The sequence below is a fragment of the Parastagonospora nodorum genome (genome assembly GCF_000146915.1).
Source record: "Parastagonospora nodorum SN15 chromosome Unknown scaffold_7, whole genome shotgun sequence".
NCBI lineage: Eukaryota > Fungi > Ascomycota > Dothideomycetes > Pleosporales > Phaeosphaeriaceae > Parastagonospora > Parastagonospora nodorum.
Genome location: NW_001884555.1, coordinates 668,431 through 681,647, shown reverse-complemented (window position 1 = coordinate 681,647; position 13,217 = coordinate 668,431). Strand labels below are relative to the sequence as shown.

Genomic DNA, 13,217 nt, shown 5'->3' with positions numbered 1-13,217 from the left:
AGCGCTTGAAATGTGGGGGTGACGATTGAGAACTTGGAGTCGCAGGAATCACTGAGGATGTTAGAAAATTTATGAAACGCTAAAGATTAGCAGTTCCATGAGGTGTGGACGGACGTAGGGCGTGCAAGGTCGGGAGACGAAAGGACACCTTTAAAGGAGCGAGTATATTTTCCTTCGAAATACGCCCTGCAGCAAGGCGTACCGCCTATTTCGGCAAACGATGGGAGGGGCTGGGAAACAATTAGCCTTGATACGCGTCATTCCGCTAAGGTTGTGTCATGATGTAGCGGCGCAGTCACCGTCGACATTGTCCGGCAGATCCGAACTTCAAAACTTCAGAACTTCAAAAGTGCTCATAGAGGGTAGTGGAAGCAATATGCAGACAATTCGACAGCATGCTTAGTATAGAAGTCGGGTCTCTCGCTCGCTCGTCGGCCTCCAGTAGATCTACCTAGGTAGCTCTTGTTGTCCTCTTTCTTGGCAATTGCTACAATTGTCTATCACGAGACATGTCTCAGAGCTTCTCAAGGGGGGTACAGTTATCTTGTAGTAATAGCTGAGGTGGTTAGTCTATCTAAATATACGTACAGTGAAGCTGCGGTACATGGGATCTATGGATCTAATCCGTCGCCGGGATGTACAAAGTCAAAACATCCGCAGCCACCTCTCCTATCATGCTAACAACATGTGAAAAAGCTCTGCAGAGTTACTCCCGACCCAGAATGATCAACTCACCCTCTGCACCACTGTCACTGGTGATGTACATCCTCTCGTACTTGTCTTTGGCAATTGAAACAGGCCGGAAGCATTGAGTTGTTGAGCAAAGTTCCACGTCTGGCATTCCAGAAGATATCTTTCCAGCCCATGGTGCTGTTCAGCGGGGCGACGGGGCGAAATCCGCTTGCGTCTTTGATGAAAGGAACTTCGACGACTTTGTATCCAGTCGGCTCAACTCGATTCCACGACCCATGAAAGGTGATATACATGCTTGTAAAGTTCTTGTTGAAAGAAGCATCAAGAGGCGCTACATGTGCAGGAAGTGCGAGTTTCGCTGGCACACTCTTCGTTTTGCACGTATCATCCGTGTAGGTTGCGTTAGGTTCGAGTACGAATTGATCACCTGCAGCGAAAATGCGGTCGGTGATGGCCTCTGGTTTTGCTACAGTATAACACGTAGGATATCCGTACCAGTCCGTATTTACCGTGGACGGATCGCCCAAGTAGTTAAGTTCGTCAGCTGGATTATCAGAATGTATGTCGACAGCTATGCCTCCAATGGTGCGGTGCAGCTCATCGGCAGAATTTTCCACGCCCCAGAGCCTATCGAAGTGTTAGCTTGGTGCGGAATCGAAGCTTCGGTATACTAACATTCCATTACCGTCGAAAGCCAAACCAACTTCGTTACGCAGACCGTATCCCATTTGATACCCTTCAGTGACGTAATTAAAACCGTCAACAGGCGTTTTTGTCATATCGAAGACCTTGACGCACGAGCGGGCAGTCATGATGTCCGCTGAACCATAATCGAAGTTGTCATCGGAGCCATGCGAGACGATGAGTAGATTGGGGTGCTTTGGTGGGATCGCAAGGGTCCTTGTAACATGGCCTCTGCTGCCCATACCAGATACTACCGTTCTTGATGTCTCAGATACTATCATGGTTTCTGAATCATAGCTCCAAGTAAATACAGAAGTTGCTGAGCTTGCGAACAGAGTTTTACCGTCTTCGCTTAGTGCGATTCCATGATTGAGATTCCGTTGAGTAACCAATGTCTTTGATACTGCGAAGCATCCATCTGGTCCAATCTTATGCACTGATATTCCGAGGCCATTCTGGACCACGAGTAAATTGCCGGCGGTGTCAAAGAGTAGACCTCGGGGCTGCGTCAAGCCACCTGCAATTTTGGTAGCCCTCCATCCCTTCGTAGTATTGACTGAGAAAGCGAGTGCTGGTACACCCGCACATACCAGCGGCACACCAGTCTGTATGGGTTGTGGAGAGGCTGATGATGCCGAGCTTGTGCTTATTGTCGTTGGTCGAATACTGATGGTTGCGCTTGGAATGGAAGCACTGCTTGAAGATGGCGGAACGCCACCGACAAGATTTGCAGCTACAATTTTGTCGAAGTTTGCATTCTGGCCTTGGCTGAGGTCGATCTTGTAGTTGCCGAATGAACTGTGAACGTTGAACGTCGATCTATTATTTGCAGGTTGCGCCGGTGCTTTACTGGATAACCCATACGCGAACTTTTGGGCTGGCGCTAACGGATCGATTGAGACGAGGTCTCCGTCGACATTGCGCCATTGCGAGCAGCCTCTACACCGTACGTTGAGTGTCCAGTGTGTCTCGTTGTAGCCTGTGCCCTTGACGTAAGAATATTCCGCTCCATCGAACGCTTGCGGTAAACTCAGGCCGCTTTGAAAGTGTCAGTGCTAGTAATAGATCGTGATTTTACCACTTACAAGGCCATTCTTGACGAGTAGATGGCCGTGTTAGAGGCATTGTTGACCCATCCGAGAGTCAGCGGAACGTATGGCATAGTACCTCCCCACGAGAAGCCAACCCATCCATGCTTTCTGGGAGAAATGATCTGCAATACTGTATCAAAAGGAGCGGTTTTGTTTTGTGGCAGCGCAACTCCAAAGGTTACGCCGTTGCTCCCCATCCATCCTGAGTAGCAAATTGAAGTGACGGTATCACAATAACGCTGTGTCGTCTGAGAATAAGCTTGTTAAGCAATTAGTGAGAAGTCTTGAATCTCCTTGGTACCACTCACAGCTACCGGCAACAATTGCTATGCCTAGTAGCAACTTGTGAGCCTTCATGGTGAAAAGAGTAACGATGCCAGCTGAGTTGGTTACATGAGAACTTGGAGCGTACTACACTTTATTTACTTTTGGATGTGCAGTACCAAGAAACGCCTGTCGTGTAGTTCATGGAAATATATTGAGGATCTCATGGCACCTTATCGTCCCAGTCTATGAGCGTCAAGGGCATTTGGGTTATGGTACTCGATCCCGACGTGGGCATTGCAGATCAGGAGATAATCGTACAACACAGACATGGCACATAGAGCCCATCCACCCATTCGTTCGAATTTGGAGACTGGAGATTGAGAAAGAGTGCTCGGTGCTATGGCTTTGTGGGGTGTGGGACTCGCTTCTGCGGTCGCGAACATTCCTTGCATTCCCCACAACACCACGACTAACTCTTGGAGTGACCAGATCCTATGAGATACGGCTAGGGCTTCAGACTCTTTAAAAGTAGCCCTGGTAATCTGTAGCATCTTGTTGGCCCGGTTTCTGGTTCCGTGAGCCTCATGATCTACTCCTGGTTGTTGGCTGTATCAGAATAATTGAGAAGTAGTGTAACAGCGGTAGCGATTGCCGTATTAACCAAGCATGGATCGCTCTTGGAGACCTCCAAGCATTCAAGGTGATCATAACACGCGCCCTGATTCGGCTTTCGGGTTATCCACGGGATAAGCTGTGTCTTCAAGGCTAAATAGATGAATTGTTCCTTATCCGTTATTAACAACTCGCGTCAGCGCGGGACTATCATCCTGGAGAACCGGCACGCGCACGAGTGGTTATATATTTTTATGAGGCGGGAATGTGGTACTTCGACGATCCACTTGCGCAAGCGGTGGACTATCCCCAGATCAGGAGATGTGCACGCCTTGGAAGGCTCGTCGTGTCATAACAGACATTGCGACTGGAAAATCACAAATGTCATCTTGCAGAGACATATGTTTCGCGGATTGAGTCTCAGGTGAGATGTTGACCTTGTGGGAATGATGGGGATAAGAAGAGATCGAGAAGGGATTAAAGATGTTCGATCATTCCCATTGCAGGAACGCAGAATGCATTCAGGCAGGTACGAGAAACTTTTGCTGGAACTCCAAATTTTTTAATGTGCATTACTTGCAATGCAAGCTGCACTTTTTCATAGGTCTCTACGTCATGTGCCTTATCAAATCTTCGCTTTCGCAGGCGCAGTCACTCTCTTCCCATGTACATAACAAATCCCCCGAATCTTCTCCGCCGCCTCTCCCCAAAGTTCATTCCGCAGTAAACTATACACGCCCATCTTACTCTTTCCCTGTATACTCCTCGCTTTCCTAAGTGCTACCTCAAGCATTTGCTTCGGGTCCGCAATCTCGTCGACAATACCGTCTTCCAGTGCTTCTTTGCCCGTCCACCTGTGAGCTTCCAGCAACATCTTGCGCGCAACTTGTGGACGGAGCTTGAGCCGTGGGAGGAAGCCGATGCCAGGGAAATGTAGGCCTAGATTCACGGGCGGCATGGAGAAGAAGCCGCGAGAGGAATTCATGATGCGGTAGTCGTGGGAGAGCGCGAAGGGGCATGCGCCGCCAAAGGTGTGTCCTGTGAGGAGAGCGATGGTGGGGAATGGGTAATCGAGAAGTGTTGCTAGGAGCTTTGCCAGTATTAGCACGGTGGTTCCCATTAAGGCGACCGAGAGAGATAGGTTGCGACGTCTTAAGGAGAGGCTCGCAAGGTGAAATGTGTTTGTTCTTTGCGCAAATGGGGCCATCGTACCGGGAAGAATCCATCGCTGTTTGCGAAGGGATTTGTATCCGCTTCATCTAGCTCTAACCCTGTGCACCAGAACTTCTCGTCATTGCCTCGTGTTATCACGCATCCTTCTGTGTCTGGACCCAGCTCTGTCTCTATGTCTCGAAGTGCGCGTATTATCTCTTGTGCAAAGCGTACATTTATCCGATTCTCGGGCGCTTTCTGGAGAGTAATTACGAAAACACGGTCATGCTGATCAACGCTTAGGTCTTTGTAAGGTCCCAGTGTCATTTTATTGATGATGACGTATGACAAAGTGCACGATGAAGCGTCAAAGCGTCAAAGTGTTTGTGAAATGTTTGGTGTAAACGCTCCAGTGCTCGGCAATGACTTCTGCATACACGAATGATACAATTTCCCAAAGATAAAACAACAAGCTCGAGATGCTGAAGGTGTCCCAAGATGCGCGCATGCATGAGAGCCTCGGCATGGCGGCTGCGGAGAATGTGGGGGCGGATCGGATCCTGGTTTAGATGTCCGGCAAATTTCGGTATTTCGCACTTTGGCGTTGTTTCGCTTACTCGCTGCGGTCGACACTTCGACCGTTCTGTTGATGTATTGTAATTGTTTATGCGAGTGCGCGGTCGAGCAATGCACTAAGTCTATGTGCTCACCATCCGAGTCCTCCTTGGTCCCAGTCTCCTGTGAGCCAACCGCCCACACCGTACTGTCCGAACCACTCCTGTGGCTGGAGTAATGTCGGTTCGAGCGACGGCTCAGCAGCGATATTGCTGCTCATCATTTGTTGTTGTATAGCCGCATTTGTCGCCATATCAAGTTCCATAGTCTGATCGTTTGGCGTCCGCAGACCGTACAGTATTTCTGCTGTTATCAGATCTCTTGTCGCGAGTGGAGTGCCTTTCGGTAGTCTTTGGTAGATAGGATGCCACATGCGACATAGGTCGGGGCCGAAATCAGAGAAGAATTGTGCTGTCGTGTTGGGGAAGTTTAAATCTGGGAACTGCCCCAACTGTGTCCGTTGTGTGACCTTCTCGCGAACATCCATCAGGTGCTTCAAGCTACCAATTGCGGTGGGCCACCTCTTACTGAGCTCTTCAAGCGCTCGCGCCAGGGTCTCCAGATTCTCTTCAGCTATATGCACCATGTCCGCATAACGATAGCATGATAGTTGGGCAAAGCCAGCTGTTAGGCAGTAGAACGTGAATATAGGCCCAAGATAACGAAGCTCATCCCGAGCCATAAATTCCTCGAAAATGCCTGCAACATACGACGAAGCAAGAAGCGAAGCTGTCGATGGCGCGAGTTTTGGATCTGTTGGGCGATTCAATATGACCAGCACTGTGAAGTACTGAACATGTATCTGTCGCGCTTCGAAGCTGTATGGCTTCAATGGTCTCCTCTCCGTCTGTATACAAAGCTGCAGATGCTCAGGAAGTGTTTTGACCCAACGGAAGAGTCTGTCCTCAAGTGCCTTTCGGTGCTCTTGTAGACCGTGCTTGCGAAGATAACTCTGAGTCAGATCTCCTGATAAATCGGTCAGCACCTGCCGCGTGGATATCATAGCTTCTACACAATGTGCACTCGTGAGTCTCGGAAGGCTTACCAAGAATGCAAGAGATGCCCACGTATGCAGAAAAGAGTTCAGCTGCACCCGTAGCGCCGTCAAAATCGAGGGCAGATATTGGAGAAACGTCTGCGAATTTGAGATCGATGGCTCGCGGTCTTCCATGTCCCGCATTGATGAGACAGTCGCGGACATTGAGCGACCACCATATCCTCTTTCGTAACCCTGCGTCGGGCTTACCCGTAGGCTCACGATGCAGACCGACTTGATGTGCCAATCCCACACATACTCGTAACCAGAAGCTGGAAGTGTCTAGCGAGATCTGCTCTGGGCCTTGTGGATTCCACCAGTGAAGTAGGCATGCCGCTGCGATAGTGATTATGGGATCTTCTTCGGCGCTCATCCAAAACAGTACTCTAGCTTTCTTGTAGAAGTCTTCGGATGGATAGTCCGCAAGAGGGGCGCTGACTCTGCTGCCAGCAAGGAACATAGCTTGCTGAAGCAGAAGAGAAGCCTTACCAGGGCGGCGGTCGTAGATCCAGCTTCGCTCAACAACTGGAGTCCAAGGATAGCATCGCTCCCAGAAAGCATCCAGCAGGCTTTCGCGTATCGAACGTGGAGGTAAGTCGGCAACACGTTGCACCTTCAGGATCGTGACGTCGCTCTCCGAAAGACGATGGGGTACTTTATTATGAACACCCCCATCGTCATTGACCGGAACTTCACCGCGAAGATACTCTAGGCGACCAAGGTAGCTCACACTATTAGACTTTTGATATGACTGTTGCGTCATGTTCGATGCAATGCTGTGATGCATTCCCGGATAACTCGGGCCAGGAGGGTGTTCAAGTAATGGAGACTCCTCGAAACTTGCTGTGCTCGACATCCGTCGTCCAAGTTCGCTTTCTGACTGCACGCTTGTTCCATACGCTTGGTTACTGCTTTCCGCTGTGCCGTTATTCACCATATCTGTCGTGGCAAAGTTCGTGCCGCTTCCCTGGGGCATGGAGTCCTCATGCTGCGTCTTGACCCGCGTCTCGCCTGCTGCGGGTGGAGATGGGCTGAATGTGAATCGCTTTCGCTTTCTTTCCCGAGGTACGCACTCATACCCGTCTCTCGTGCAAGGAGTACACACCTCTCCATCCACATCATCAATATCGCATCTGACCTTTTTCTTGTGGCATATGACGCATGCTTTGACTGTGCGACGAGCTCGTCCGTCTTTGTCTTTCGGCATGTTCCCTCACGATTGTCGATGCGAAATTTGCGACATGTTACAGATCACAGATATTGATGACTGAAGGCAGGAAACAGATTTGGCGGGCAAGAATGCGGGGATGGAGTAGCGATGCGTGAGACAATCGAAGGTGCAGGGGCGGGTTGTGGGGGGCCCTTTCTTGCACTGACTAGCCCAGCCCAGCCACTCGGCGCTCCCTTACCGCAGTACATGGGTAAAGCTCCCGCACTCGAGTTGTTATTGTTACCGTGCTAAAGCTCTTCAATGAGTCTTCATCGCAGATCCAATGTGTCTTGCGCTGGCCTCAAAGCACACGTCGGAGGCGTCTGAAAAGGTGAACACATGTTTGTCCGATCGCAGACACATATGCACGATCCGATAATGTGCATCAAAGTTTAGCACGTTGGCGAATGACCAGAGCGTGGGAATGCTGTCACCACAGAGTTTCGGGTATGCAAGCGAATCTCGAGACGGAAAAGTGAGGCGCCGCCAATCGCCTGCGCTGCAGAAGACAAGCTTTGAGATGCGCCGATGTCACTTGGAGGTTACCCGCAAGACAGGATTTAACATGATTTTGAATTGCGTACGGGTAGTTGTCTAGGCTCGATCTGCAGCGAATGACAGTCCTGCATTTATTTCCTAGTGCAAGAACTCGGTGAACCAGTTCACGACAATCCTCTTCGCCCTCTCCAGTCCATCCTTCTGGTTCTTGTCGCTGGGGTCACCGCGTGCCGCGAATCCGTGGGTAAGACCAGGGAAGTAGATGTACTCCCACTGCACACCCGTCTTGGGCAGCGTGTCCAGTGTGTATTTCTTCAATTCCTCCGTGTATGCAAAGTCGTTCTCGGGCGAAAGAACCTGTACGGGTACCTTGACGGCGTCGATTTCGGCCTTGTCGAGCAGGGACGGATGTGCGGTGGACACGGCGTCGATGAGAGAGGGGTCGGCGGCCAGCTTGAAGCATGCCCAGCCGCCGTAGCAGAAGCCCATCGCGCCGACTTTCTTGTATTGCTTCTTGAGCTCTTGCGCGTTGGCTTTGATCTCGGGCCAGCGCTTGTCCTTGTTGTGGCGGCCGATGAACGCCATAACGTCAAACTTCTTCGCCTTCTCGGGATCACTCATAGCGTCAGGATCTACGACTTCACCTTCGAAGCTTCGTGGCCGTAATCAGCATGATGCTAACCCTTGTAAATCTAGTAGGACTCACTAATCGGGGATATAAACAGTGACATTGGCTTCCTTTGCATAATGGTCCGCCAGAATGCGAACGTTAGGCAGAGTCCAACCGAAGATATCGGCGATGATAAGGACGGCAGCGTCCTTGTTGTCACCAGTCACGTATGCCTTGTTCTGGCCGAGAGTGGTCTCCTTGCCTACAGACTTGCCATCCCAGGCAAATCCGGTTTTGCAGTTGTCGCAGGACATTATGAAATAGTGGTTAGATGACAGGGATTGAGCAGTCGTCTAGATGAGGTTTTTGAATGAGAAACAATTGGAGGGGCCTTGGAGCTTTTAGGCGGGGTCAAGGTCAAGCCCGCTGGTAATTGTCATCAGTGTCTCCGCTTTGCAGTAACGGCGATGACGAGGACCGACTTTGACCCGGCTCCATTGCAGACGGCCAATTACAATCGACGGTGTAGATAGCACAAGGTATGGTTGCAGTTTGGCTCGGTGGTTTGCATGACGACAAATCGCGGAGATAAATCAGGGCGAGCCCAAAACCCGGCGCACGCTGCCGACTTTGCTCCGAGCTGTCATCACAGCGATCAGCAACCCCGGTTGCGGTAGAATTGAACGATCGGAGTACGTTAGATGCATATCGCAATGACTCGAACTGGTAGGTCTTAGGCACTCAAGCCAAGTATGCCCATATTGTTTCAGGTTTGGCTATAGTGCTTCAGAAATACCGCCACAGCATGCGATGGTATCTCGTTCAACTGGAACGGCTGGATACAGGGGACGAAGGCGTGCTTGGTGTGGCGGCCATTGCGTTCGCATAAAAGCATAAAGGCGTTGCCTAGTGTAAGACGTGAATAGTAATTCTGCTAAGGCCAGTAATTAGTCCAGTGTACCCGTGATTCTTCACGGAACCAATTGACGACCCACGTCATGTGCACTCCCTGTGCGGCACAAATGAAGCTGCGTGCTCTCGAATTATCTTCGAGGTAGTATGAGCTACGATGAATGTCGCTAGCGTTTAGCAATGGCAGAGCAGCAACCCTGCCCCTGCTATCAGCACATATGAAGGCGGCGTCATCGCGGTAAGAGCCTGTAAATCGCTTCGGCACACGTTCACGTTCAGACGTAGAGTGATACCCCTTCACACCGCACGTGTAGAGAAACGGCACACATCGAAACCTTCTGGCGCCAGACACCTTAAAATGCTAGAGTCCGTATCCGATGACAAGATTTTCCCAGGACCAACCCAGCTCTGCTTCGTTCTCAGACTGGCTCCAGCGTGGCTCGTCGTTTTCTTGTGATAACAAGAATTCGTAAGCGTGACAAAACTCATGTACTAGCGTAATAACGAACAAGAACAGGAAGCGATATGCTTCATCTTGGTTTGACCTAGAGAGATGACGGCGGAAGTACTCATAGAAATCATTGCTCATCACCACCAGAGGTTGACCGTTGCCCATACGGGCACGACGAGATATGCGAGGCCAGTCATTGCTTCAAATCTCCCGATAGAATTGCTGGTGCTCCTTGTGTCTACACGTTACACCAAAACCATCACCATTGCGGTGACCTGGAGGTTCGAACATGAAGGTGATTACCTCACCAACATGTTGAATGTTTTGCCGTACTTTTGTCATCGCTTCAGGACTGATCGAATAAGGCGTAGGCACGATGTAAGTACCTGAGCGGCCGCGACGGCGCCCGCCGAACGTGAGATGGCTGAACCACATCAATGGGAAGCGCTCCGTCAGAAGACGGCTCGCAAGCTTGAAGGCATTCTTGGTGAATGGGTAGATGTTTCTGGTATGCTGGCCCGGACCTGAAGCCCAACGGTCCTTGAACATGAAAAGAATCTGGTTTTGTAGGTTTGGGTTCCTGTAAGTGGCCTGTGAGTCATGAGCACCCGAAGCCTGAATATGATGATCGAACTCGTTAAGAGCTTTGTGTAGATAGCGATTCGCGCCGTTTTCTGCCATGCTGTTGATGTGTAATGCCTCTGAACTGAACTCTTGCTTTAACACTGGTTGTAGTTGAGATAAAACTTGTACTTTTGAGAGAGAGATAACTATATGAACAGATGAAAAGATACCTATATGCCTCAACACACGGTATCGTTAGCGGTGAATCATGCCACACATCCCTGCGTTGGTTGAAAGTCACTCGACGGAAGAGAGGCGTATACGCAATATTTTGCACAAGACAGTATCCCATGCCCAAGAGTGAGTTGTGACTGAACACTGCGTGATATTTTCTCTTGACGGGCATTGAGTGTAATTGGTGCTTGCGATATTGTTGCCAGGCTGACTGATGATATAATACACAGCACACGTGATCGATGTTCATCGGTCATTGTTACCTTTTTGGCATGCTGGTGCAGCGGGTGCAGACCTGCGTCTGACAATTGTCCGGATACAGTTGGTATAGAAGATGCATTCTAGCACAAAAACGGGCAGAGCATTGTTGGTTTTTGACTGGAGATAATCTCTGATGTAGTTTGTATTGAGGTCACGTCGTGCATGTCAACAACATGCCCGACGGGAAGGTGCGCCCACGACACGCTAGTGCCGAAGTAGGACATAACATGGCTGAGTTACCGTCTTTCGAACTACCATTATCTGAATCTTGTCGCCTTCCTCCTATCCCTCCATGTGATATACCGCGACCCAAGGCTCAACCCACATTTCCAGTAAGCTACAAGATAGTGGCAAGGGAAACCACCGCAGGACAAGGGGAAGATTAAAGGAAAAAAGAAGGCAGTCGTTACGGGTCCACGTCTCGCACGCACGGCTGCCGCCAAGAATACCATGTCACACAACATAGCAGATGACGATGGTGGCCAAGCGGCTGGTCCATAAAGTGTGCAGGACACCCATTACGCAGACGACCACGGCTACGACGGCGATGAGGAAAACAACGTCGATAACTAGCATGGCGAGAGTACTACAGTAAAGACAACAAAACAAAAAGTCGACGCATTACTGTGCTCGACGGCGACGAAGACCAACAGCCCTTGAGAGTGAAGGTGGCTAGCAACCAGATGATGCGGAGAGAAACGTCGCATATCGCCTTCGAGTCGTCCCACGGACTCATCCATGGATCACGAAAGATCAAGATAGCGTAGATGTAGAGCTGCGGTTTCCAATGTCAGCACCAGGAAGGTCGGTCAACATGGTTGTTCTTCAGCGGTCTAGTGTTACAGCGCTACAAGTCGCCCAACTTATCCATTATGGCACTGAGAAGACGCTGCACAGTCTAAAGGCAGAGTACGTGTAGGTAGAAAGGGAACTACGGCGCTGTGACAGGCTCATCTAGTTTCGTCCGAATTAGCCTCAAGAGCTTTGTCTCTCGCGACACGGCCCTTCAAAACAGCTGCCGACATGAAGTTGAGAAACTGATCGAATGGGTTGATCGGCTTCTCGATCCAAACAGCGTACCTTGGAGAACGCTAGGTCAAGGACTCCTATGATGGACATTTCTGTGGACACATTCTACCTCTGAGGATCACTGAAAGAATTGTGTCAAGGCCATACGTGTCATTCGCGCAACGTTAAGCTGTCTAAGTTCAGATTCCTTTTAGCATATCATTGCGTACTGATAAGCTATCCAGTCTATGCCAGCTGCTATGTAAGATGATAGCTGCTCTACAACAGTAAGTTGAGTTCAACAGGGCGCCCGCGACTGATTCGAGCAAGTGGTTGCCGACTTTACACCGCGTAACACCATGTTTAGAGCTTTGCCAGCTGCCGAGGGGATGTCACCCACTGTTGCACCTCAGAATTGGACCGGTAGTCGACTGGGAAGAACTTCGGGCCTAGGATCTTCTTCTGTACCTTGCCAGTCGCCGTCTTGGGAAGCTCACTATTGACGACTCGAAGAAGGGTAGGCAGCTTGTAACCTGCCAGACGATCTCGCAAATCGCGGCGCACGTCCGATATCGTCAAAACGTAGTCATTGTCGCCGTGGGTTTCAACAAATGTGTCTGTCAACTCCTCTTCTTGAAGCGAGATCAGCGCAGCCACACGTTGTCCGAACTCTTCATCAGCGACTCCTACTACCATTGCCTCCGAAACATAAGGCAGGCCGAGCAGCTCGCGTTCTATATCCAACGCAGAGATCTTGTATCCTCCGGATTTGATTATGTCAAGCGATGCTCTTCCAACGATATAGTAATATCGCCCTTCTTTTCGCGCAATGTCGCCAGTTCGAAAGTACCCGTCCTCGTTGTGAGCGCGAGCAGTGGCCTCAGGATCTTGCAGGTATTTGGAGAACATGTGTGGACTCTTGACGAGTACTTCTCCTTCGTCTCCGTATGAGAGCTTCACATCGATGCCGCTTGCGACCTCACCAACCGAGCCGTCGGGGACTTTTTTATCATCTAGGCGCACTTTGAAGATGGCGCCAAATTCGGTGGCTCCGTAACGCTGGACGATCCGTTTCTGCATGAGAGTGGTCCAGAATTCGTTCAGCGGTTGAGGCAAAGCTGAAGTACCACAGAGACATGCACGAAACTGTCTCGCCCCAGCGATATACTTGGCCAATTCTCCTGGTGGTAACTTATGTAAAGTTCGTTGGTAGTGGCGCCTCATTCGCATGTAAATGGTGGGTACACCAGAGAAGAAAGTGAGCCGCTGGCGAGAGTCGACAGCGCCCTGCCTCCATCTCTCCCACATCCACACTTCGT

General features: G+C 50.3%; 9 protein-coding genes across 9 annotated transcripts; 3 read left to right on the top strand and 6 right to left on the bottom strand.

Moving 5' to 3' along the window:
- Nucleotides 1–749: 749 nt before the first annotated feature.
- On the bottom strand, nt 750–2,825 carry SNOG_05075 (hypothetical protein; the record flags this gene model as incomplete). Its single annotated transcript, XM_001795434.1, has 4 exons — nt 750–1,320; nt 1,369–2,415; nt 2,463–2,598; nt 2,777–2,825. 4 exons carry the CDS (start codon nt 2,823–2,825, stop codon nt 750–752), a joined length of 1,803 nt encoding a protein of 600 aa, XP_001795486.1.
- A 1,089-nt stretch (nt 2,826–3,914) lies between these two features.
- Nucleotides 3,915–4,826, bottom strand: SNOG_05074 (hypothetical protein; the record flags this gene model as incomplete). Its single annotated transcript, XM_001795433.1, has 2 exons — nt 3,915–4,437; nt 4,560–4,826. The coding sequence occupies 2 exons, from the start codon at nt 4,824–4,826 to the stop codon at nt 3,973–3,975; spliced, it is 732 nt and encodes a 243-aa protein (XP_001795485.1). The 3' UTR covers nt 3,915–3,972.
- Nucleotides 4,827–5,205: 379 nt separating this feature from the next.
- On the bottom strand, nt 5,206–7,357 carry SNOG_05073 (hypothetical protein; the record flags this gene model as incomplete). The annotated part of the gene is made up of 2 exons (XM_001795432.1): nt 5,206–6,080; nt 6,160–7,357. The coding sequence occupies 2 exons, from the start codon at nt 7,355–7,357 to the stop codon at nt 5,206–5,208; spliced, it is 2,073 nt and encodes a 690-aa protein (XP_001795484.1).
- A 639-nt stretch (nt 7,358–7,996) lies between these two features.
- Nucleotides 7,997–8,782, bottom strand: SNOG_05072 (hypothetical protein; the record flags this gene model as incomplete). Its single annotated transcript, XM_001795431.1, has 2 exons — nt 7,997–8,510; nt 8,565–8,782. The coding sequence occupies 2 exons, from the start codon at nt 8,780–8,782 to the stop codon at nt 7,997–7,999; spliced, it is 732 nt and encodes a 243-aa protein (XP_001795483.1).
- A 399-nt stretch (nt 8,783–9,181) lies between these two features.
- Nucleotides 9,182–9,365, top strand: SNOG_05071 (hypothetical protein; the record flags this gene model as incomplete). Its single annotated transcript, XM_001795430.1, has 2 exons — nt 9,182–9,194; nt 9,259–9,365. 2 exons carry the CDS (start codon nt 9,182–9,184, stop codon nt 9,363–9,365), a joined length of 120 nt encoding a protein of 39 aa, XP_001795482.1.
- A 667-nt stretch (nt 9,366–10,032) lies between these two features.
- On the bottom strand, nt 10,033–10,512 carry SNOG_05070 (hypothetical protein; the record flags this gene model as incomplete). The annotated part of the gene is made up of 1 exon (XM_001795429.1): nt 10,033–10,512. The coding sequence occupies one exon, from the start codon at nt 10,510–10,512 to the stop codon at nt 10,033–10,035; it is 480 nt and encodes a 159-aa protein (XP_001795481.1).
- A 551-nt stretch (nt 10,513–11,063) lies between these two features.
- SNOG_05069 (hypothetical protein) lies at nt 11,064–11,391 on the top strand (the record flags this gene model as incomplete). Its single annotated transcript, XM_001795428.1, has 2 exons — nt 11,064–11,222; nt 11,260–11,391. The coding sequence occupies 2 exons, from the start codon at nt 11,064–11,066 to the stop codon at nt 11,389–11,391; spliced, it is 291 nt and encodes a 96-aa protein (XP_001795480.1).
- A 313-nt stretch (nt 11,392–11,704) lies between these two features.
- Nucleotides 11,705–12,034, top strand: SNOG_05068 (hypothetical protein; the record flags this gene model as incomplete). Its single annotated transcript, XM_001795427.1, has 2 exons — nt 11,705–11,799; nt 11,986–12,034. The coding sequence occupies 2 exons, from the start codon at nt 11,705–11,707 to the stop codon at nt 12,032–12,034; spliced, it is 144 nt and encodes a 47-aa protein (XP_001795479.1).
- A 227-nt stretch (nt 12,035–12,261) lies between these two features.
- On the bottom strand, nt 12,262–12,978 carry SNOG_05067 (hypothetical protein; the record flags this gene model as incomplete). Its single annotated transcript, XM_001795426.1, has 1 exon — nt 12,262–12,978. The coding sequence occupies one exon, from the start codon at nt 12,976–12,978 to the stop codon at nt 12,262–12,264; it is 717 nt and encodes a 238-aa protein (XP_001795478.1).
- Between the last annotated feature and the right edge of the window lie 239 nt (nt 12,979–13,217).